Source organism: Erythrolamprus reginae, chromosome 2 (assembly GCF_031021105.1).
Source record: "Erythrolamprus reginae isolate rEryReg1 chromosome 2, rEryReg1.hap1, whole genome shotgun sequence".
Classification (NCBI taxonomy): Eukaryota; Metazoa; Chordata; class Lepidosauria; order Squamata; family Dipsadidae; genus Erythrolamprus; species Erythrolamprus reginae.
In genome coordinates this window covers 279,388,305-279,412,058 of record NC_091951.1, presented here as the reverse complement: position 1 = coordinate 279,412,058, position 23,754 = coordinate 279,388,305, and the positions used below count along the sequence as shown (strand labels likewise).

General features: G+C 39.8%; 1 protein-coding gene across 1 annotated transcript in view; it reads left to right on the top strand.

The window, feature by feature from the left end:
- The window catches only part of FRMD3 (FERM domain containing 3), a 97,957-nt gene that overhangs the window by 30,780 nt on the left and 43,423 nt on the right, over window positions 1-23,754 (top strand). The window contains exon 3 of the mRNA XM_070742728.1: window positions 16,292-16,334. Within this exon, the coding sequence (XP_070598829.1) occupies window positions 16,292-16,334 (43 nt within the window). The remainder of the gene's footprint in view (window positions 1-16,291; window positions 16,335-23,754) is intronic.

Genomic DNA, 23,754 nt, shown 5'->3' with positions numbered 1-23,754 from the left:
TTAAATTGTTTTTAAGTATTGGATTTGTACTTTTTTTGTTGTGAGCCGCTCCGAGTCTTCGGAGAGGGGCAGCAATCAAATCAAATCAAATCAAATCAAATCAAATCAAATCAATAGTTGTCCCAAATACAATTATTTAAAAGGCAACTGAACTTTGCTTTTTCCTTGATAATGTTTCGCTTCCCATTCAAGAAGCTTCTTTAGTTCTGACTGAATGATGTAGAGTAGGGGTGAGTTCTAAGTTACGTCGCTACCAGTTCGCTTCTTCCTGCGTCACTAGCCATGTTCGCCTCACGCAATGCGTGCAATAGTGAAAAATCCAAAGAAATTCCAAAAAAAAGAGTGCTGAAAACAAGATGGTGATTCATGCGCAGTGTTGGAAATTCTTCTTATGCGCATGCGCAGAAGAAAGAAAAAATCAAAAAGAAAAAAGAAAGAAAAGAAAAAAAATACCCCCCCCCAAAAAAGATGGTGACTTCCACAGACTGATACCAACCAAACTGGTCCCATGACATCATTGTGACTTTACCAGCAGTTTGCTACCAGTTTGGGTGAACCGGTCTAAACTGGGAGGAACCCACCTCTGATGTAGAGTGGAAAGAGTTATGTCCTTTGCAGCCATGTGCAAGGAATATAAATCTTTCCATTCACCAGAATTCAGTCAGAACTGAAGAAGCTTCTTGAATGAGATGCAAAACATCTTCAAGGAAAAAAATTAAAGCCCACTTGCCTTTTGAAAACGCACTTTTGAGAGCTACCAGATCTGTATTGCAGAATCAAAAGATGACAGAGAGTTAGCATTGCTGTATATCTTTGTTGCCATCTAATGGATTTCTGGACTTTTTCAACCTAGATTTTGTACAGTAATCTTATTTAAATATCCTTCTCATACGAAACAAAACTTCAGTGAAGCAATATATCTAGCAGATGCAATAAATCTTATTTATCTATTAAAAGTATTTGCAAGAGGTGTCTCCCAAAATATGTATTTTATGAGTGCACCACCTTCTCAAAAATTTATGGTTTGGCTGTCTGCAGTTGTACGTATATAGCTTTGGTATTTAGCTGGAAAAGTAAGTTGTCCGAATGTATACATGGAGACAACTAGAAGTAACTTTTGAGGCAGCCCCAAGAGACTTTAATGAAGAGTGTGGTGCTTTGCTTCCTTGTGCTAACACACTTTTCAAATGCTTTGTCCTTCTATAGATTTACATAATACAGTATATAACTAGTTAGTCTTGTGCTTCATATAGTAAAATCACTAAAACTATTGCTTTTACAAAAAGAGTATGATGCTTTTCAGGTGGGTAGGAAATGAAATCAATTTTCATACTTGGACACACAAATAAAATACGAAAGTAATAAAAATTGCTAAATCAGAATATTGTTAGTTTATACCATCCCAGTATATGTGAATTGTGCGGCTTTGCTTTCAAATACAATAGAGTTTAATTACACAATGTGCATTTCTGGAACCCCACAGTTCAATTGAGATTTATTGCTTATATTGAAGGATTCATCAGATTTATGAGTGTGTTAATCCATTGCTGAATTGCACAAAATGATAGGCCTTTCAGTGGAAGAAATAATGCACACAGCCAGCTGGGTAGCAATACCTCAGTGTTTTATAACAATAGCAATATTTCTTCTTTGAAATTGTTTGTTCGAATTTGATTTCTCTCAGGATCTCTTTCAGATCTTCCATTATAAAATGTATTCTAATCCATGTATAGGTTTAAAATAAAATTGTCAGATATTCTGGAGAAGTGTTGTTGGTATTCCTAAGACCAGTGTTCCCTCTAATTTTTTAGGGGGGTGGGTGGAAAAGTATAGTGTCTGAGCGGCAGTCCCTTCGTGACTGGGTGGCACAGAAATAATAAATGAATAAATAAACAAACAAACAAATAAATAAAAAACCCACCCTGTTTTGCCTCAGAGAATTTCAAAATAAAATACTGTACTGTGTGTCTATAACAGTGAGCTCATAATAGGGCAACTCTATCAATATCAAAATGCCACTTAAATAGTTGAGCTAGTTTCAAACTAGATTTTGATTTTCTTTCTCTCTTCCTTACTCCCATTCTTTTTCTTTCTCTTTTCCTTCCTCTCTTTTTTCTATCTGTTTCTCTCTCTTCCTCTCTCTCTCCTTCCCTCTCACTCTTTCCCTCTCGGCTTCTGGGCAGGTTTGGAAAACTCTGAGTTGATGATGATTTTTAAGTGAGCGATTGCTCACTGCTCAGCTTAGAGGGAACTATGCCTAAGACTAATCTCATACTTTGCTGATATCTATATAGTAGTTCAGAAAATAAAGATAGCTTCAGGCTTCTTGCTGATGCAGAAGGATGCATTTTCATGTTTGCTGTCATTTGGAGGTGGGCATATCTATTACAGAATAGGATCAACATTTAAAAATGTAGGTCTTGCAGAAACTTTTATTTAGCTAATTATATAATTCTGCAGTAGAGGAGGCTAGAAAGGAAAGCCCAATTTTATGATTTTAAAATTAGCAGAATATTTTGACAAGTCTTAATATTGGCTTAATTTGCACTAATTAAGAACTAGTCTTGCTTGTAAGGACAAGTTGAATATAGACTGTAGGCTTTCCCCCCAGCTTCTTTTACATACTGGTAGCATTTTATTTCAATTGTTATGATACATGCCTTTGGGGGTAAGAAAGATAGAACTGTAAACACTATGGCTTTGTTACTGTGTTTTTAAAGGCTGCTTTAGTCAGCTAAAATTTCTTTTAAAAAAACAGCAACAGGGACAAAATGGAGCCAGACTATAGTCTGGCAAGTTCTAGAAAATCCAATGCAGATATCCAGGTCTCTGAATATAATGATAAGATAGTCCCCTCAGTGCTGGCCACTGTCACTGGTCAGCACTCTGAGGTCCTGTCTCTTTACCTCACTTGATTTTATCCCAGGTTCTTCTTCTGTAACAATGATGGTTCTCATCGGTCGCCCTCCAAAAGTTATCAGTCTTGAGCGACATCTCCAGGCCCCCTCGCCTTCTGCACCCCCGTACAGTCTTCAGACTGTCTCTGGACTATCTCCACTTAGTTTTAATGCAGACCCTCTCATTCTCTCTCTCCTCCTCTGCCACAACTCTCTGCCCCATGGCATTTTTCTATTAAAATGTTCACAACAGCAAAACTCCTTACAGTTGAATCCTATAATAAGTGCCTTAATTTTTCTCATAATTGATTCCCTTTCTATTTTGTATTAATTGAGAAAGTAAGTTAAAGCTAACAGTGCTTCCAAAGAACCATTGATTTTCCAACCGGTCATGTATTTTCTTTCACCATTTTCCTCCATTTCTCTTGTTTTCTGTCTCTTCTATTCCAGTAAATCAATAACATTCCATAGCTACTAATCATGGTCATTCATCATTGCAGTGCAATAGACTAAGGAGTATAAATGATGACAGCAGTACTGCACTATTACAATTCAAAGTTCTGTCCATTTTGTAAGTGTCATGAAGTTGTACCCAAACTCTAAAGGGCAGAGTTTTAATGAAGGCTTTGGATCCTGAGAACACCTGTCCTTGCCTAATATTTATATGTATTTATTGATTGATTTTATTCATTTATATATCAAACTTGCTATCCACGGAGGGATTCTAGGAAATGTTATTTTCTGATAATTCTACTGACACTTTTTTATACATTTGACACTATGATATTATTTCAAATATAAATTAATTAATAAGTCTGTGCTTGCATACTAACAATAATAAAAATAGACATATAACTTTAATTTTCTGCATGCAACCTTCATGACAGTGAACAGTGTTTCTCAACTTCCGCAATTTTAAGATGTGTGGATTTCAATTTCCAGAGTTCCACAGCTTGCTGGAGAATTTCTGAAAGTTGAAGTGCACACTTCTTAAATTTGCTGAAATTGATAAATACTTTGATAAATAATTGATAAATATTCTCAGACAGACTAAAAAAACTGCAGAAGGTTCCCCCCCCAAACCTGCTGACAAGATAGTAAAAGGATAGATACTCATCAGGGATACCCATTTCATTTGTTGATGGATCTTAAACTTATATCTAGAAATGCACAGATCTTACAGTATAAACGTATTGGCCTCATCTCTTTATTGATTGATTTGATTTGATTTGTATGCCGCCCCTCTCCTTAGACTCGGGGCGGCTCACAGCAACAATAAAATAATGTACGACAAATCTAATAATTTAAAAATACTAAAAAACCCATTATTAAAAGGAAACATACACACAAACATACCATGCATAAACTGTATAGGCCCGGGGGGGGGGGATGTCTCAATTCCCCCATGCCTGATGGCAGAGGTGGGTTTTAAGGAGTTTACAAAAGGCAAGGAGGGTGGGGGCAGTTCTAATCTCCGGGGGGAAGCTGGTTCCAGAGGGCCGGGGCCGCCACAGAGAAGGCTCTTCCCCTGGGTCTCGCCAAACGACATTGTTTAGTCGATGGGACCCGGAGAAGGCCAACTCTGTGGGACCTAACTGGTCGCTGGGATTCGTGCGGCAGAAGGCGGTCCCGGAGATATTCTGGTCTGATGCCATGAAGGGCTTTATAGGTCATAATCAACATTTTGAATTGTGACCGGAAACTGATCGGCAACCAATGTAGACTGCGGAGTGTTGGTGTAACATGGGCATACCTAGGGAAGCCCATGATTGCTCTCACGGCTGCATTCTGCACGATCTGAAGTTTCCGAACACTTTTCAAAGGTAGCCCCATGTAGAGAGCTTTACAGTAGTCGAACCTCGAGGTGATGAGGGCATGAGTGAGCAGTGAGTCCCGGTCCAGATAGGGCCGCAACTGGTGCACCAGGCGAACCTGGGCAAAAGCCTCCTCGCCACAGCTGAAAGATGTTTCTCTAATGTGAGCTGTGGATCGAGGAGGGCGCCCAAGTTGCGGACCCTCTCTGAGGGGGTCAATAATTCCCCCTCCCGGGGTTATGGACAGACAGATGTAATTGTCCCTGGGAGGCAGAACCCACAGCCACTCCGTCTTATCCGGGTTGAGTTTGAGTCTGTTGACACCCATCCAGACCCCAACAGCCTCCAGGCACCCGCACATCACTTCCACTGCTTCGTTGACTGGACATCAGAAATCAGAGGTGGGTACCTACCGGTTCTAACCAGTTCTTTAGAACCATTAGTAAACCGATGATGACATCACGTAGCCAGTTCTGTTGCTCTGGTCTGTGAGTCCTGCCGTCTTGCATTTTTTGCTTCTGTGCATGTGCAGAAGCTATTTTTTGATTGCTGTGGGCGGGCGCGCCCAGTGCGATCCTGAGCAAACCACCAGCAAAAGGATCCACAACTCACCCCTGTCAGAAACAAATATTGGACTACTTTAAATCAGAACACTTAGCATCTATGTGAGTGTCTCACAGAAATAAGAAAATATAAGAACAATAATATTTTGTTTCTTCCCATCAGGATTAATGTTTTCATATACAGTGATACCTCGTCTTAAAAATGTCTCATCATACAAACTTTTTGAAATACAAACCCGGGATTTAAGATTTTTTTGCCTCTTCTTACAATCTATTTTCATCTTACAAACCCACCGCTGCCACTGGGATGCCCCACCTCTGGACTTCCGTTGCCAGCGAAGCACCTGTTTTTGCACTGCTGGGATTCCCCTGAGGCTCCCCTCCATGGGAAACCCCAACTCTGGACTTCCGTGTTTTTGTGATGCTGCAGGGGAATCCCAGTAGGGGAATCCCAGCATCGCAAAAACGGGCGCTTCGCTGGCAACGGAAGTCTGGAGGTGGGGTTTCCCAGCGAGGGGAGCCTCAGTGAAATCACAGCATCGCAAAAACACAGAGGTCCGGAGGTGGGGTTTCAAGGACTTCGGTGTTTTTGCGATGCTGCGATTTCATTGATGCTCCCTTCGCTGGGAAACCCCACCTCCGGACTTCGTTTACCAGCGAAGCGCTCATTTTTGCAATGCTGGGATTCCCCTGCTGGGATTCCCCTGCAGCATCGCAAAACCACAGAAGTCCGGAGGTGCGGTTTCCCATGGAGGGGAGCCTCAGGGGAATCCCAGCAGTGCAAAAACGGGCACTTCAGCTGGCAAAAGGGGTGAATTTTGGGCTTGCAGCATTAATCGCTTTTCCATTGATTCCTATGGGAAACATTGTTTCGTCTTACAAACTTTTCACCTTAAGAACCTCGTCCCAGAACCAATTAAGTTTGTAAGACAAGGTATCACTATAAATAGGAATAAAAGGCATATAGAAGAAGATTGGCATTTAATATTTTTAAATCTTTTTTTTTAAATACCCTTGTAAATTTCAATGAAATAACCTTTTCCACATTGAGGCTTTGTGCTGTGGAGGCATACATAAGTCTGTTCAGCAGTGTGAATAATTGCAAGGACACCTGCCATGGTAAATAGCTAGTAGCTACTGCTGGATATTAAAATGCTGATTAGAGATGATGTTTAGAAAGTGTGGCGGAAGACACTTCCCAAAAAAGCAAGCAATAAGAAAAAAATCCTGCAGGTGCAACTGTGTCCTAATAAAGGTGAATACTATAACTATAAAAAAAAAGTTCTCCAAATATGTTCAGTTTGTCATTTTAAGATATATAAGTAATATAAAACTAACCAATTCAATCAATTCCAGAATGATATGAAATACTGGTTTATATAAATGGACTATACAGAAATGTGACATTTGTGAAATGGTCAGGTGAATGTCTATATAATATGAACCAATGTAAATGTACATATATTAATACTTGTCAGTTTAATTCCGTACTTAAGTTTATTGACTTTGATGGCTTTTTGCTATTTAATTTGTTCATGTATGCATTTTATTTTTTATTGACTTGCACTAGGCGAAAACAAATTTGTGTGGTTGCTAAGCATATACCGTATTTTTTGGAGTATAAGATGCACCAGAATATAAGACACACCATATTTTTTGGGGAGGAAAATAGGGAAAAGAATCTGCTTACCAGGTATTTATCTGGCTAGCATCCTTAGTCTGGTCAGCTTCAGCACATTACTTTATCCTCTGGTTAAGGGTTTAAGGGTTTTTTTTTATTCTGAGAGAGTAACAATGAAAGAGCTTGCAAGCCAGTAAAAGCTGGGAACATCATTAGCACCTGGAAAGAAACAGTCTGAGCAAGTAGAGCAATGGAAAAATCCAAGACTTAAGGCTTGGAAAGCATTCTTCTTTGCAGAGAGTAACAGTGAAAGAGCTTGCAAGCGGGTAAGAGCTGGGAACATTGTTAGCACCTGATTAGGGCTGGAAAGAAACATTCGAAACTAGTAAAATAATGAAAAAAAACCCTACAAAGACATGGTGTGGAATACATTCTTTGCAGAGAGTAACAATGAAAGAACTTGGGTACATTAATAGCACCTGGTTAGGGCTGGAAAGAAATATCTGGAACAAGTAAAGCAATTAAAAAAAACCTACAAAGAAAGGGTTTGGAATACATTCTTGGCAGAGTGTAACAATGAAAGAGCTTGCAAGCAGGTAAAAGCTGGGGACATTGTTAGTACCTGTTGTGGTTAGCTCTGGCCCAGCTCCTGCCCCAAGCAATGTGGAGGTGGAGGTGGGGGAAACATCCACATGTCACAGGCCTGTTTTGCTCCCGATAGAGTCAACTAGCGAAGTATCCGATGACGAAGGTAGTGTGGGTGTGATGGAAGAGGGGGGCTTGGCTGACAGCCCAGGAAGAGATCAATCTTCCTTATCTTCTTTGGATTCAGAGGAGGAACGTATGATAGACCCATGCATGCGTAGAGCTATGCATAGGAGAGAACAACTTAAGACATATTACAGGAGATAAGAAAGACCACCTGTGGTTGGATGGGGCTCCAGTAATTAGAGCTGCTGATAAAATAGCAACGTGCTGGCTTGGCCGTTATGGAAGATTATCTGATCGTAGTTCGTCAAGGTGAATTGTTGTTTTCTGATTGTTATTCAAGACTGTGTTTGGATTCCTGGACTTTGGATTACAGTGTTCCCTCGATTTTCGCGGGTTCGAACTTCGTGGAATGTCTATACCACGGTTTTTCAAAAATATTAATTAAAAAATACTTCACAGTTTTCCCCCCTATACCATGGTTTTTCCCGCCCGATGACATCATATGTCATTGCCAAACTTTTGTCTGCCTTTAAAAAACATTTTTAAAAATAAACTTTAATAAATAAACATGGTGAGTAATAATCTAAATGGTTGCTAAGATAATGGGAAATTGTAATTTAGGGGTTTAAAGTGTAAAGGGAAGGCTTGGGATACTGCTCATAGCCAAAAATAGTGTATTTACTTCCGCATCTCTACTTCGCGGAAATTCGACTTTCGCGGGCGGTCTCGGAATGCATCCCCCGCGAAAATCGAGGGAACACTGTATACCAAACAGTGTTTATCACTGTTTGGACAACAGTATCTGTGACCCTATTTCACAGTTACTGAGTTAATAATTGGACTTCGTTCTTGTATTGTATTTCAACTGTGCCTTGTTGCTACAAGAAATCCCTTTGAAGTTTATTTTTTTTTTTTTCAATTTTTTTATTATTTTTCATAAAAAGACAAACAAATACAAACAAACAATGAACATAAAGTGGGGGTGTATTTCCCCCGCTTCTTATGAAAGTATAAATTCAAATATAGAAAAAGAATACATATGTGTTAACTATTATAAAAAAAAAAAGAAAAGATTAATAAATTTAAGTTGAAGTTTACAAATCTTAATGTGGGTATTAAGGTTAGTATAACATAGTTACCAAAAAGGAAAGATACCTTTAGTATAATCCTAATTACTATAATAAAATAGTGTTAAACCTTCAATCTAAACAGTAAGACTAAATTCAACTATTATACTTCAAAAATCTTAATATATTGTTTATACTTATGCATATATAGCTATATCATAATCATCAAAAAATCCTTTTAAACTAATATTACTATTATTATCGTCATCTAGATAAAAACTAATACAAAATAAAGAGAAAGAAAAAACAACCACTAACGATATATCTTATTTTTTCTTATCTATCCATTTGTAAACGTTGTTCCATGTTTCGTAAAATTTAGTATCCTCTTGATCGTTTAATCTTCTTGTCATCATATCCATTTCAGCGCAATCTAATATCTTAGCTATAACCTCTTCTTCCTTGGGGATTTCCTCCCCTTTCCAGTTTTGCGCATATATTATTCTAGCCGCAGTTAATATATGTATGATTAAATAAAAAATTTCTTTCTTATAGGTCTGGGTTGTAACACCTAATAAATAAAATTCCGGGGTATTATCTATGTCTTGTTTTATTATTTCTTTTAATATTTTTTCAATCATCTTCCGGTTTGGTGGAGATCGCGACGAGACGTGTCTGGCAGGGCTCTGCCAGGCGAATCTCTTCTACCCCCTCCGAAGGTCGCAATTGCGATCGGATCGGGCCCGGATGGCCCGATCCATGAACAGGGGGCTCTCCTCTGCCCGAGGACCCATCGCCAGGACTCCAGAGGCAGCGGTTCGCCCCGCAGCTTCGGAGACGGGAGAACCGCTCCTCTTTGCTTAAGAGGACCGGCCAGCGCTTTCTCCCCTCACTCAGCGGGAAGAATAAAAGCAAAGAAGCGAAAGTAAAAATATCTACATCTACATAGAAAAAGAATATAGCAGAGAAAGGACTTCAGGTAAAAATCTCCATTGTGTTTCGTTTTTAAGTCAGAAGATCGTAAAACCTTTAAGTAAAAGTTTTTTTTTCCAGGGCGAAAGTGAAAGTTTTTTCTTGTTTAAACTCATCCGCAAATAACAGCCGGACCTAATTTTTTTTTTCTTCACTTTTACTTTTCCATTTTGAACGTGAACTTGGGAATCTACAAAATAATTTTCTGACTTTATGCTTTAACAAAATAGTTTAAATTTGATATGACTATTTAGAAAATTTTAACTGCTAAAGAAAATTTCTAGTGATGATCAGAATCTGTTCTTGATAGACTTTTAAAATCATAATCTTCTGGACTTAATTTTTGAAGCGGAGGAACACAGTCTTGCTGCCTTTTTTTTTTTCTTTCTTGCTGCCTATTTTCACAACATGAATAAAATAATAATCATGAATTAAATGGAATCTAGAAGAGATTGAAATCACTTCTTTCTTGGATTACTTATTGTTGGATTAACCTATTTGGAATACTTGCTGAGCCTTTTGGACTATTTGCTGACACCTTTTGGATTATTTGCTGAGAACTCTTTGGTTTAACATCTGCCTGCTGCACGAAAATTAACTTGACTCCATCTTGGGATCTCTTTCTTTGTTCTTTGTTCCTGTCTTGAATTTGGAAAATAAACTGACTCCATCTTGAACACAAGCAAGCTTTGGAATTGCTTTACTCCTTGAACTTTGAATTGAAATCAAATATAACTTTACCCTTTGAGATTTGGATTTTCATTTCTACTTTCTAGCAAAATTACAGGATCTATAAGAAGAACTTAAGTATACAATACTGTTATTGTGTCTTTGAATAATTATCTGGTTTTTTCCCTGATTTTTCTTTGACTTTCTTCCTTACATTTTTATTACTAGAAGAAGTTTGATTTGAACTACATGCATTGTTAATAAGCCTTGGGTTCCTGCTCTATTCTAAATAGTTGAACTAAAATATCACCCTCCTTCTTTTTCTTTTTGAACAATTCTTTTTACTTCACTTTTTTCCCTTTTCTTTTTTCTTCCCTCCTCCTAAAGTCTTTTCCTCCAAAAAAAAAATTTTTTTTTCTTTTCTTTCTTTTGTCTTCTATATATAGTTGATATTCCTTCTCTTCTTTCATTTTCTGCCCCCCTTTTACTTGAAAAGGCTAATACTTGTTTTTTTTTCCCTGTGGCACTAAACAATAATATTTCTTTTTTCTCTTCTTCTTTTGAACTCTGTTATTAATTGAATTGCTATTGAATTGGTATAGTCATATTATAAGGGAAACAAAGTATATTGAATAGATTTGGAATTTATAGTAATTTCTTTTCCTTTTCACTATATATAAAATTGAAACTAACCTTAAAATTTGAAATAGTGGATTCTAATTTGATAATGTCCCACACCTCAACTCTTGTTAAAACAACAAAGAAACAAACAACACCAACTACCCTATCTCCACAAGTGTCACCGCATTCTTCTCCTTCGCATCAAGTGCTAACCATGTCTACCAAAGACAAAGACAAAGACAAAACAATGCAGTCCAATCTTGCAACTATTCATGAGACTTTGAACGCTTTGAAGGACTTTATGGTCAAATCACAAGAAGATGCCACTCAACAAAGAGAGGCCATAAAGGAGGAGGCAACACAACAAAGAGAAGCCATAAAGGAGGAGGCAACACAACAAAGAGAAGCCATAAAAGCTGACTTGGCAGAATTTAAAGTGGAGATGGCTCAAATGAAAGTTGATATGGGCGAGATGAAAGATCAGATAAAGCAGATCCAACAAACTCTTCAAGAAAGTGATGACCGAGTTAAAAAAGTTGAAGAGCAAGCTGACAAAAATGAGAAAAGAATGGAGTATCTTGAAGGGAGAGCTGATGAAAGATACAAAAGATATGATGAATCTATCATCCAGCTGGAGATGCAACGAGCTTCGTACGGACTTCGATTTCAGAATATAAAAGAGGAAAAAGATGAAGACTTAAAAACGACTATGGCGGAAATCATTGGAGGTATACTTCAGGAGGACCCCATGGCTTTACAGAAAGAAATCGATGAAGTATACCGAATTTCGAATAGCTATATCCGTCGACACAACCTCCCAAGAGAGATACATATTAAATTTACAAGAAAGGCGTTGCGAGATGAGATACTTCATTATTCAAGAAACTCCCCGCCTCAACGACATGGAGTAGAAATAAAGATATTAAAACAAGTTCCAAGAAGTGTCAGAGAAAACAGAAGAGATTACCACTTTTTAACCAAAATCTTGATTAAAGAAAATATCACTTACCGTTGGCTTATTCCACAAGGACTTTCTCTGACATGGCGCTCTACAAGGTACAAACTGGAAAACGTAGATCAAGCTATGTTCTTTCTTGAACAGAGTGGTTTGGGCCACTCCGACCATGCAAGTAAGCAACTAGTGGTCCAACTACAACCAGCTCAACAGCAACCAGGGGAAAAATCACTAATTCAGCCAGAAGAAAATCTGGGGGCAACTGCCCAAGTAATAGAGCAGGACCAAGGCTCTAGAAGAGTTCAACCTCAGCGAGAAACCAAAAAACCTATTAAATGACAATGAATAAAGACTTGAAAATCTTTTCCGTAAATGTTAATGGACTTAACGAACCAAGAAAAAGGAAGCAAATTTTTTCCAAAATCAGAAACCAAAATGTTCAGATTGCAATACTACAAGAAGTTCATATTAAAAAAGATAACCAAAAATTACTGTTGAATCCCAAAATTGGAAAAATGTATGCTGCATTAGCAGACCAAAAAAAAAGAGGTGTAGTGATGTATGTCAAGAATTCTATAAATTCCAAACAAATATATAAGGATAAAGAGGGTAGGATATTGATTGTACAAGTAGACATTGAACCCAGACCTCTAGTGGTTGTTTCTATTTATGCCCCCAATGAAGACCAAATGACATTTTATAAAAATTTACACCAAATAATAACAGATTTAGCTATTGATAATCTATTGATAATAGGTGATTTTAATGCTATCGCGAATAGACAATTAGACCACTCAGGAGGGGGAGGTAATAAAAAAAGGGGAAAAGGTAAAAAAACAAGAAGAAACTTGCTACCCAGTACTTTTCAAAAAATGAAAGCGGAATTATTATTAAGCGATATTTGGAGGGAAAGACACCCTCTTAAAAGGCAATTTACCTTTTATTCCAATCCTCACAAAATTTGGACGAGAATTGACATGTTATGGGCACCAAAAACGGTGGCAGAACAAATAAGAGAAGTTGAGATAGACGTTAATACATGGGCCGATCACAATCCAATAGTGGTCTATATGACGATGAATAATAAACAGAACAATTGGCGGATGAACAGGTATATATTAAACGACAAGAAATATAAGGATTGGATTGAAAAGGAATTAAAAATATTTTTTGAAATTAATAAAACATCAGACACTACTCCACAGAACTTATGGGATACAGTTAAAGCGTACATAAGAGGTTTAACAATATCTTATACAGCAAAATACAATAAGGAAAAGAAATTAGAGTATTTACAATTAACAAACGAACTAAAACAATTAGAATCCTTATCGCAGAAATCCCTTTGAAGTTTAAAAGGGAGTTTTTTCTTCTCTTCTGTTGATAAAGAACATTTATTTGCCTTCTATCTTGTGTGTGTGTCTGCTTGGACTAATTAACCTGTAATTAAGGACGGTTGGCACATGCCAGCAGAACAGTACAGTGGTACCTCAAGATACGAACCCCTCGTCTTACGAACAACTCGAGATACGTGTCACGCTGAGAATTGCCAGCCAACAGAGACATTCAGTAGTTAAAGAGTTAATGTGTGTTTTCCCTCTGATCACATCCCCTCATACATCACTCCCACAATTCTTATCCTTTCCTACATGTCACATCTGCCTGCTTATGTAACAAGCATTCCAATCTAGTATTCCATTCTGTTCAGCCATGATTTAGGCTGCTTGATAAAGTGCCGCTCCTGGCACAATGTACCTTTCTGTTTACTAAATAAAGTTTGTTTTACTTTGATTCCTGCCTGCCGAGACTCATTAAAAATCCATCCCTCAACAATACGAACCCTGGGTTCAGAAAAAAATTGCTTCTTCTTACGAACTTTTTTCGAGTTACGAACACCAAACTCGAACTTCCGGGTTCGGCGTTCGGGAGGCTCCTGGGAAGCCCCCCGGCTGTTTTAAAAGGTGACAGCTGGGTGGCGGGGCTTCCCAGCAGCCTTCGAACGCCGAACGCGGAAGTTCGGGTTTGGCGTTCGGCTTCGGGAGGCTGCTGGGAAGCCACCCGGCTGTTTTAAAAGGTGACAGCCAGGCTGGGGGGCTTCCCAGCAGCCTCCCGAACCCCGAACTTTTGCCGAACTTCCGGGAATTTCGACAAAAGTTCGGGTTCGGGAGGCCGCTGAGAAGCCCCGCCACCCAGCTGTCATCTTTTGAAACAGCCGGGGGGCTTCTCGGCGTCCTCCCAAACATGAACGCCAAACCCGAACTTCCGGGTTCGGCGTTCAGGAGCTCGCCGAGAAGCCCCCCGGCTGTTTCAAAAGACGACAGCTGGGCGGCGGGGCTTCTTGGCGGCCTCCTGAATGCCGAACCCGGAAGTTTGGCAAAAGTTCAGGTTCGGGTGGCCGCCGAGAAGCCCAGCCGGGGGGCTTCTTGGTGTCCTCCTGAACCCGAACGCCACACCTGAACTTCTGGGTTCGGCGTTTGGGAGGCCACCGAGAAGCCCCCCGGCTGTTTCAAAATACGATAGCCGGGCGCCGGGGCTTCTTGGCGGCCGCCCTAACCCGAACTTTTGCCAAACTTCTGGGTTCGGCATTCGGGAGGCCGCCAAGAAGCCCCGCCACCCGGCTGTCGCCTTTTGAAACAGCCGGGGGGCTTCTCGCCGTTCCCCCAAACGCCAAACCTGGAAGTTCGGCAAAAGTTCAGAGTCGGCGTTTAGGTTCAGGAGGATGCTGAGAAGCCCCGCCGCCCGGCTGTTAGCTTTTCAAAAGAGCCGCAGAGCTGTTGGGCCGGTCAGGAGGCTGGAAAGGAAGTGGGGAATCCCAATAGGGAATTCCATGGGCGGAGCTTTGATGTCACAAAGACGTCCTTCCTGGAGTCCACATGTCGGCCGGCCAGCAAGGACGTCTTTGTGACATCAAAGCTCCGCCCATGGAATTCCCTATTGGGATTCCCCACCTCCTTTCCAGCCTCCTGACCGGCCTGATAGCTCCGCGGCTCTTTTGAAAAGTTAACAGCCGGGCGGCGGGGCTTCTCAGTGTCCTCCTGAACCTGAACGCCGACCCCGAACTTTTGCCGAACTTCTGGGTTCGGCGTTCAGGAGAACGCCGAGAAGCCTCCCGGCTGTTCCAAAAGGCGAGAGCCAGGTGGCGGGGCTTCTCGGCGGCCTCCCAAACGCCAAACCCGGAAGTTCAGCAAAAGTTTGGGTTTGGCGTTCGGATTCGGGAGGACGCCGAGAAGCCCCCCGGCTGTTTCAAAAAGTGACAGCCGGGCGGTGGGGCTTCTCAACGGCCACCCGAACCTGAACGTTTGTCGGATTTCTGGGTTCGGCGTTCGGCAGCGGGTTCGTAAGATGGAAAAAGTTTGGAAGAAGAGGAAAAAATTTCCGAACCCTGCATTCGTATCTCGGATTGTTTGTATGGCGAGGGGTTCGTATCATGAGGTGCCACTGTATTAACTTAAAAATAATCTGGGAGAAATTCTTAGATATTGTACACTAGAGCTCTGTTCATCATTAAAGCATGTATATACAACATTTTGTTTAAATGTCTGTACAAGCTTGAGAAAAGATTCAGTTCATTAAAATTGTAACACCTTTCTAAAGGAAGCTGGAAAGAAAACGAGGCTGGCTTAATGAATATAAGAGATGTTATGTTCATACAATTTCCAAACAGTTTTTTGAATAGTTTCTGAAGAGTGCAGTATTTTAATATGTAATTTCATTTCATCTCATCATGTTGATTTGTGGATAAATTGTATGCAAAACAATGGGATCTTATATGACTTCTAGACTGCCTTGGAGGGAAAAAAAACCTAAATAAAAATGTAGCATGACCAAATTAGAAAACGGCTAATACCTACTATTACCTCTTCATGTAAATAGCATAAGATTGAATCTAAAATCTGCCATTCTTTACCCCCCTGTTCAAGTTTGAATAAGATTAATCATAACTATTATGTATTTGTGATCACATTAGCTGTGCTGTTCACTTACAGATGTTACTTTCTGTCTGTCCTCAGACATCTGTGTCCCAGGGGTAAAATTCAAAATGTTTCCCTACGGGTTCTGTGGGTGTGGCGTGGCGGGCTTGGCAGGGAAAGGATACTGCAAAATCCCCATTCCCTCCCTTTTCCTGAGGGAAGGATATTGCAAAATCTCCTTTCCCACCCCACTTTGGGACCAGCCAGAGGTGGTATTTGCCAGTTCTTCGAACTTCTCAAATTTCCCACTACAGGTTCAACAGAACATGCTGAATTTAACCCCTGCTATGCCCTTCTTTTTGAAGCTGTTAACAGAAACATAATAGATATCACAGCTAAGAGAACACTGTTATCAGTTTACTACAATCTTGTGCTGAAAATGATGTATTTTGCAATACTTTTGACTGGTGGCTTCTGTCTTTTTTTACAGCATTGGCTTGAGCCCAATAAATCTATCTTCAAGCAAATGAAATGTAAGTGTTATAAGCTCATTTTATACATTGACCTATTATTTTAAAATGCCAGTGTTTTGCAATAATTTTCTGTATTATACCTTATTTAAAAATAACTTTAATAAATAACTTTTAAAAAAGCTCTTTAAAAAAAATCTAGAACAGCCTTCCTAGATCAAATGTGCTGTCACATACTATCAGCCAACATGATTTAATGGATCATGGGATTTGAAACTTAACACACATAGAAAAAGCTGATTGAGAAAGGCTAGCACCTGAGAAAGGAACTTGGGAAGCAGCTCAGTAGGGGTGGGGTTGAGGTTTCTAAAAATATAGTCTTCATTTCATTTTAAAGTTAGTATTCATTACAGATTTGTCCCTTTAGGCTTCCTTGGAGGAATTTGTCCAGCTTTTCAAGGAATGTTATCTAATCTGTGATGTAACTCCAAACACATTCCTCTGCAAAGATCTCCAGCTGGAAACTTTATTGTTCCAAGCTTCACATTGCATTAGGGACTGTGAGAACTGTTTTATTCCCTTCTCTCGCCCATGCTTATTTAAAAAATAAAAATAAAAACAATTTAGCATTTCCAGAGACTTGCCTATCAACTGCATCAAAATCAAATATTCTATTGAGTTACAGTATGAAGTATCTAAATCTACATTATACTGTATATAGCTTGCAGTGCCATTTGAAATCCAGTACACAAGAACAGCAACTGACTTAAGGCCATTCATAGGCTGTTTGGATGACTGGGATGATTAATGGGCTCTTGTTTTCAAATGCATCATTCCTGTTACCAGAACCAACCCTCTAGACAGAAATCATAGGCTTTCAATTTTCTTCCTTTATGGATTCTGCTCAGGGAACAAATGGGGATTTGAACTATCATTCCCTTGAGGGGAACTGGATTTGTGTTAGAAACAGTGGGAAATAGGAGTCCTACATTTTCTCCTGCCCAGCTCCCACAAACTCATTTAGAGTGTCCTGTTCTAAGGGATAAAGTTTAATTTCATTTAAGCTGTCATGCTGTGGTTATTTCTTGTGGGAATGGCTGTCTGGTCTGTAGGCACAACTACTATGATTTGCTAGGGATAGCATCCTAAGTCTTTAAAGAAAGATGTTTATAGTCCATAAACTCTTGACTTTAGGCAGTGAGGCCTATTGCTTGATCTATGCTTGATAAAAAGAGAAGAGTTTTATCCACATACTCTGAGTAGAATTGGAATATTCAACAAAGGCATTAGTGCTTTAACATTTAGTACTGTATTATGTTACAGAAGAAGGATCAATATGCATAAATGGATATAATTACCGTAGGTCTCCAATTGTATACTCACATATTCCACTAATGGCTATTGAATTAACGAAACATCTTCTGTTTAAATATGTATAGCATTGTGCTGCAGCTTTAGCTGTTGCAAGTATTTTTTAAAATCTTTAGAATAAACAATATCATTTAAAATAAGTTTTCTAAGGGAGATGAAATGCATTAACACATCAATTATATATTATGAGTATGAGAATATGAGACTTCAGTTTTTAGGAAGGCAATCACTTTATAGACTTGCAAGTTTTACTGTTGCTTTTATGATTTTTGTATTGATGTACTATTTTCTATAATGATCTTTCAAATATCTTGATATTTTAATTTCTTGCCCTTTTAAAGTGAAGGTGCCATACTTATTTTAGGATTGTTTAAGTTTAAACTTCCATAATACCTTTAAGAATCAATCATTTTCATCTCCCCTCCCACATCCTCGGTGAGAATCTCATCTTTTAATGTGTTGCTTCAAATGGTATTGTAATAAGATTAGACAAAAACACTTAGACTGACCAACATTCAGAAAATTCAAGCAAACGCAGGCTCTTCTGCATGCATCTTCTATTCCCAATACATGGTGTATGGATACTGAAATTATTTTCCCTTTTTTCCCCACCTTATTGTATCTTTGCCCAGGGTCCAGTAAATTCTAGCCCCCTCCTCTCTCACACACACTCCTCTTTCTAAATATATTCGAATAGAGCTTTCTGAAATAAGAGCTGAGTACATAAATACATTTTATTGTAACAAAGAAAATGATAGAATGAAATTAATTATATAATCAAAAATTGAAATGCATGATATCTAGGAAACATAAAGGTAGGGAAGAAATTATGTATTGTGCAGTTTATTTTATAAATAAAATTATGTACTTAGGTAGCCCTGTATGGCTGGGAGCCCAGTTGTTTGACAGACTATCTCTCCCCAATAGCATCTATCGAACCCACCAGAGCAGGAAAGCAGTGCATGTTGTGGATCCCTATTATCAAGGAAGTACATCCGGTGGGGCCTAGGAAAAAGGCCTTCTCTATAGTGGAATAGGACAACTTGCTCCAGCCAACTTCCCACAGATAACTCGCCATAGCCAATTCACAGTGACTAGTTTACTGTGGAACAACTCACCACGGGACAAATTACTGCGGGATAATTCAACAATTCAATTTAATTATTTTTTAAAAATAATTTTTGTCATTCGTATTTCATTTTGTCCCTCCTTTGACATCGTTTTTTTCAATATTCTGTTCCACCATTTCTTCTATATGAGTGTAACTCTTGTTCCATGGCAAATTGTGCTGTGGCGAGTTAGCCATAGCAAGTTGTCTCCAGGATGAGTTAGCCAAGTCAAGTTGGTCACAGCAAGTTAGCTGTGGTGAGTTGACTGTAGCGAGTTGTCATAAACCTTTCTGTGGTAACTTCCTGTGGAATATTCCCCCAGAGATAAGATTATGCAATCGTATTGTCTTTCTACAAGACCTTTGAAGACCTGGTTTTGTCAGCCAGGTTGGGAATGGATCGGGTGGCTTGTCTCATTGGGATGGGATGGGGTTTAAATAGTTGGCTTTTAGCTTAATTTTTAATGCTGTATGCCATATGTATGGAATACACTGTGTGTGAATTGGGCAGTTATATATATTTGTTTAATAAATAAATTGTAAAATACAATTAGTGGGAAAAGTTGAAAAATTGTCCTGTTATAATCGGCTTTGTCTTGCAATCTGCTCCTCTTCATATCTACTTCTACAACACAAAATGAAAGCTTGTTGGCATTGTCGAACAGTGTGTCAGAGAATCATACATTTGGAATGGACCAGGTGGATCATAGGGTTCAACTTCCTGCTCAGCGCAAAAACCCAGATAAAAGTACAGTGGTACCTCAAGATACGAACCCCTCGTCTTACGAACAACCCGAGATACGAACCCAGGGTTCAGAAAAATTTTGCCTCTTCTTGCGAACTTTTTTCGTCTTACGAACACCAAACCTGAACTTCCAGGTTCAGCATTCGGGAGGCTGCTGGGAAGCCCCCCGGCTGTTTTAAAAGGTGACAGCTGGGCAGCGGGGCTTCCCAGTGGCCTCCCGAATGCCGAACCCGGAAGTTCGGCAAAAGTTCGGGTTTGGGGGGCCGCTGGGAAGCCGCGCCGCCCGGCTGTCACCTTTAAAAACAGCCGGGGGGTTTCCCAGCAGCCTCCCGAAGCCGAACGCAGAAGTTCAGGTTTGGAAAGTTCAGGTCTGGAAAGTCCCCCGGCTGTTTTAAAAGGTGACAGACGGGCTGCGCGGCTTCCCAGCAGCCTCCCGAACCCCGAACCCGGACGTTCGGCAAAAGTTTGGGGTTCAGGAGGCTGCTGGGAAGCCGCGCAGCCCGGCTGTCACCTTTTAAAACAGCCGGGGGACTTCCCAGCAGCCTCCTGAAGCCGAACGCCAAACCCGAACTTCTGTGTTCGGCTTCGGGAGGCTGCTGGGACCCCCCCCCGGCTGTTTTAAAAGGTGACAGCCGGGCTGTGCGGCTTCCCAGCAGCCTCCCGAACCCCGAACTTTTGCCGAACTTCCGGGTTCGGGGTTCAGGAGGCTGCTGGGAAGCCCCGCAGCCCGGCTGTCACCTTTTAAAACAGCCGGGGGTGTGTGTGTGTCCCAGCAGCCTCCCGAAGCCAAACGCGGAAGTTCGGGTTTGGCGTTCGGCTTCGGGAGGCTGCTGGGAAGTTCCCTGGCTGTTTTAAAAGGTGACAGCCGGGCTGCGTGGCTTCCCAGCAGCCTCCTGAACCCTGAACTTTTGCCGAACTTCCGGGTTCGGGATCCGGGAGGCTGCTGAGAAGCCCCGCAGCCCGGCTGTCACCTTTTAAAACAGCTGGGGGCTTCTCCGCGGCCTCCCGAACGCTGAACCTGGAAGTTCTGGTTTGGCGTTCGGTGTTCGGGAGGCCGATGAGAAGCCCCCGGGCTGTTTTAAAAGGTGACAGCCGGGCGGCAGCGTTTTTTTGCGGGGGGGTTTTTTTTTTGTTGCACGGATTAATTGACTTTACATTGTTTCCTATGGGAAACAATGTTTCGTCTTACGAACCTTTCATCTTACGAACCTCCCCCGGGAACCAATTAGGTTCGTAAGACGAGGTATGACTGTATTGCTGTCAAATGTTTGTCCAGCCTGTTCAAATGCATGCAATGAAAGGGATTTCTTAGGATGATTCCATTGTCATACTGTCTTAGTTTTACAGCACTTAGCTGAATTGTCTTAGCAATTAACTGAATTTCTATTTAACATTGCTATTCCTTATACTCTGGGACAATAGAAAATAATTTGCAACTTTATTTTTCTTGTGTTCACTTTCATATTCTTGGAAAATGGCATAATATCTCTGTTTTTTGTCTTTTCTCAAGACTAAACATACCCAGTTGCCTTAATCTCTCCTTGTAGGATTTGATTTCTAATCCTTTATTCAGTCTTTTGGAAAGTTGTGAGTTTAGCTGCACCCTTTTTTTCTGCAATATAAATGGTTAAAATCAGACAAATATTATTGCTTATTTAGTTAGTTCAGAAGTCAAAAATTTAAACTTCCTAACTAAACCGAATTGTGACTTTTCCCCAGGACATATTGTTTCCACAGATGCCAATCCCAGCATTTCTGTTTGGAAATGTTCCATCATCTAGATCCTTTTAGGCAAGGATTGACAGAATAAAATCGCCCTATCTCTCAAGGTCTTTTCATGTCTCATTCTATCTGGCAGTTTGGGGTGAAGTGTCACCAGTATATGGTTGTACATTGCCACTATAGGCTGAGCCAAGGATACACTGTGGAAAGCTTAAACAAATACTATATGTGGAGTCTGCCTGGAGGATGCAAAATAGACCAAATTTTTCTAAGACCAAATTGCTTTTTAGGAACTTTAGCTCAATTAAGAAGAGGCGGCAATCTCTCTGAAGGAGTCAAGTCCTAATTCACAGCTCCTGCTTATGCTGTTGGTAGAGTAGCTAAACTGTCATCTTTGTAAAATTTTGAATAGTGCACTGTTGTTGTAGGAGAACTGCATAGAAATTTGAGTCTAAGGAATAAGGTGGCATAGAAATCTAATAAATAAGTAAGTAAGTAAGTACCATATTTTTGGAGTATAAGACGCACCGGAATATAAGATGCACCTTAGTTTTTGAAGAGGAAAATAGGGGGAAAAAATCTGCTTACCAGGTATTCATCTGGCTAGCATCCTTAGTCTGGTCAGCTTCAGCACATTATTTTATCCCCTGGTTAAGGGCTTAATTTTTTTTTATTATTAGAAAGTAATAATGAAACAGCTTGCAAGCCAGTAATTGCTTGGAACATCATTAGCACCTGGAAAGAAACAATCTGAGCAAGTAGAGTGATGGAAAAAACCCTGCAAAGACTTAGGGCTTGGAAAACATTATTTGCAGAGAGTAACAATGAAAGAGCTTGCAAGCCAGTAAGAGCTGGAAACATCGTTAGCAGCTGGTTAGGGCTGGAAAGAAACATTTGGAGCAAATTAGACCAATGGGGGGGGGGGGGAAACCTGCAAAGACTTAAGGCTTGGAAAACATTCTTTGCAGAGAGTAACAATGGAAGAGCTTGGGTACATTCATAGCATCTGGTTAGGGCTGGGAGAAATATCTGGAGAAAGTAAAGCAATGAAAAAAACCCCTACAAAGACAGGGTTTGGAATACATTCTTGGCAGAGAGTAAAAATGAAAGAGCTTGCAAGCCGGGAAGAGCTGGGAACATCATTAGCAGAGTAATTCCAAAGACAAGGCTTGGAAAACAATATTCGCAAAGAGAAACAATGAAAGAGCTAGGAAGATCATTAGCAGCTAGTTAGGGCTGAAAAAAAGCTACATTCAGAGTATAAGACACACCCAAATTATCAGCCTCTTTTAGGGAGGAAAAAGGTGCGTCTTATACACCAAAATACGGTAAGTAAGTACTGTATCTGATGTTTTCATCACTACTTGGTTGGATTGCATCAGTAGTATATATTTTCTTTTATGTACACACACATCAGTAGTGGGTTCAAAAACCTTTTACTATTGATTTTCATGCCCACATGTAAAGCTGCCCTGAGTCTGCAGAGAGGGGCGGCATACAAATCTAATTCATAATAATAATAATAATAATAATAATAATAATAATAATGATGTGCAGAAGCATCACTGGGCGGAGCATCTCACTGCGGGCACTACCGGTTTCTCCAGATATTTCTTCCAGCCCTAACCAGATGCTATGAATGTACCCAAGCTCTTTCATTGGGAACAACCCACACTGGATGTAAGTTGAGCTTTGAACTAAAATCTAGAAGCTGGATTGTTAATGGAACAATCCTGTCATATTTAAATAATGCTGTTACTGAGGTAATGTTGCAAGAGGTTAGTGTGGAGGATAGACTGTTACCCAAGAGCATCCAGAGCATGATAACCATGGTCTTTCGATACTGAAGGATGCCAATGCCATTGCAAGAGAATACTGGTAGATTTTTAGGTCCAATTCAAAATATTGGTGAGGACCTGCAAAACTATTTACAGTGGGACACTGGATTACATGCCTAGAAAGAGTCTGACTATCAATAAAAATATCACAAAAAAGACCTCTTCAGAATCCTCGCTTATTATTATTATTATTATTATTATTATTATTATTATTATTATTATTATGTCAATACAACACAGCAAATGAGATCACTATACTGGATTTCGATTATTATTATGGATTATTATTATTATTATTATTATTATTATTATTATTATTATTATTTATTAGATTTGTATGCCGCCCCTCTCCACAGACTCGCAGACAGCTTAATATGAATAGAACACAGACCAATATAAGTTTTCACTATTGTGGCTCTGTAGCTTCTTCCCTTTTGATGGATAAGCAATTCCTTCTTTCTTAACGTTTTATAAAACTATTGAAACAAGACTGTTCCATCATGCTCTTTGGCTGACCATCTAGTGATTTTCTCTTAATTCTACACACTTCACTTTGTTTTTATTCAGTATTTTTAGACTATTGTATCTATCCCTGTCACTGAATTGGGACAGGGTACAAAAATAAGTATACTGTATTCTAGAAGTCTTCCCCCACCCCAATCTTCCTTTCTTGTTCAGTGTTGGGTGATTTAAAATATG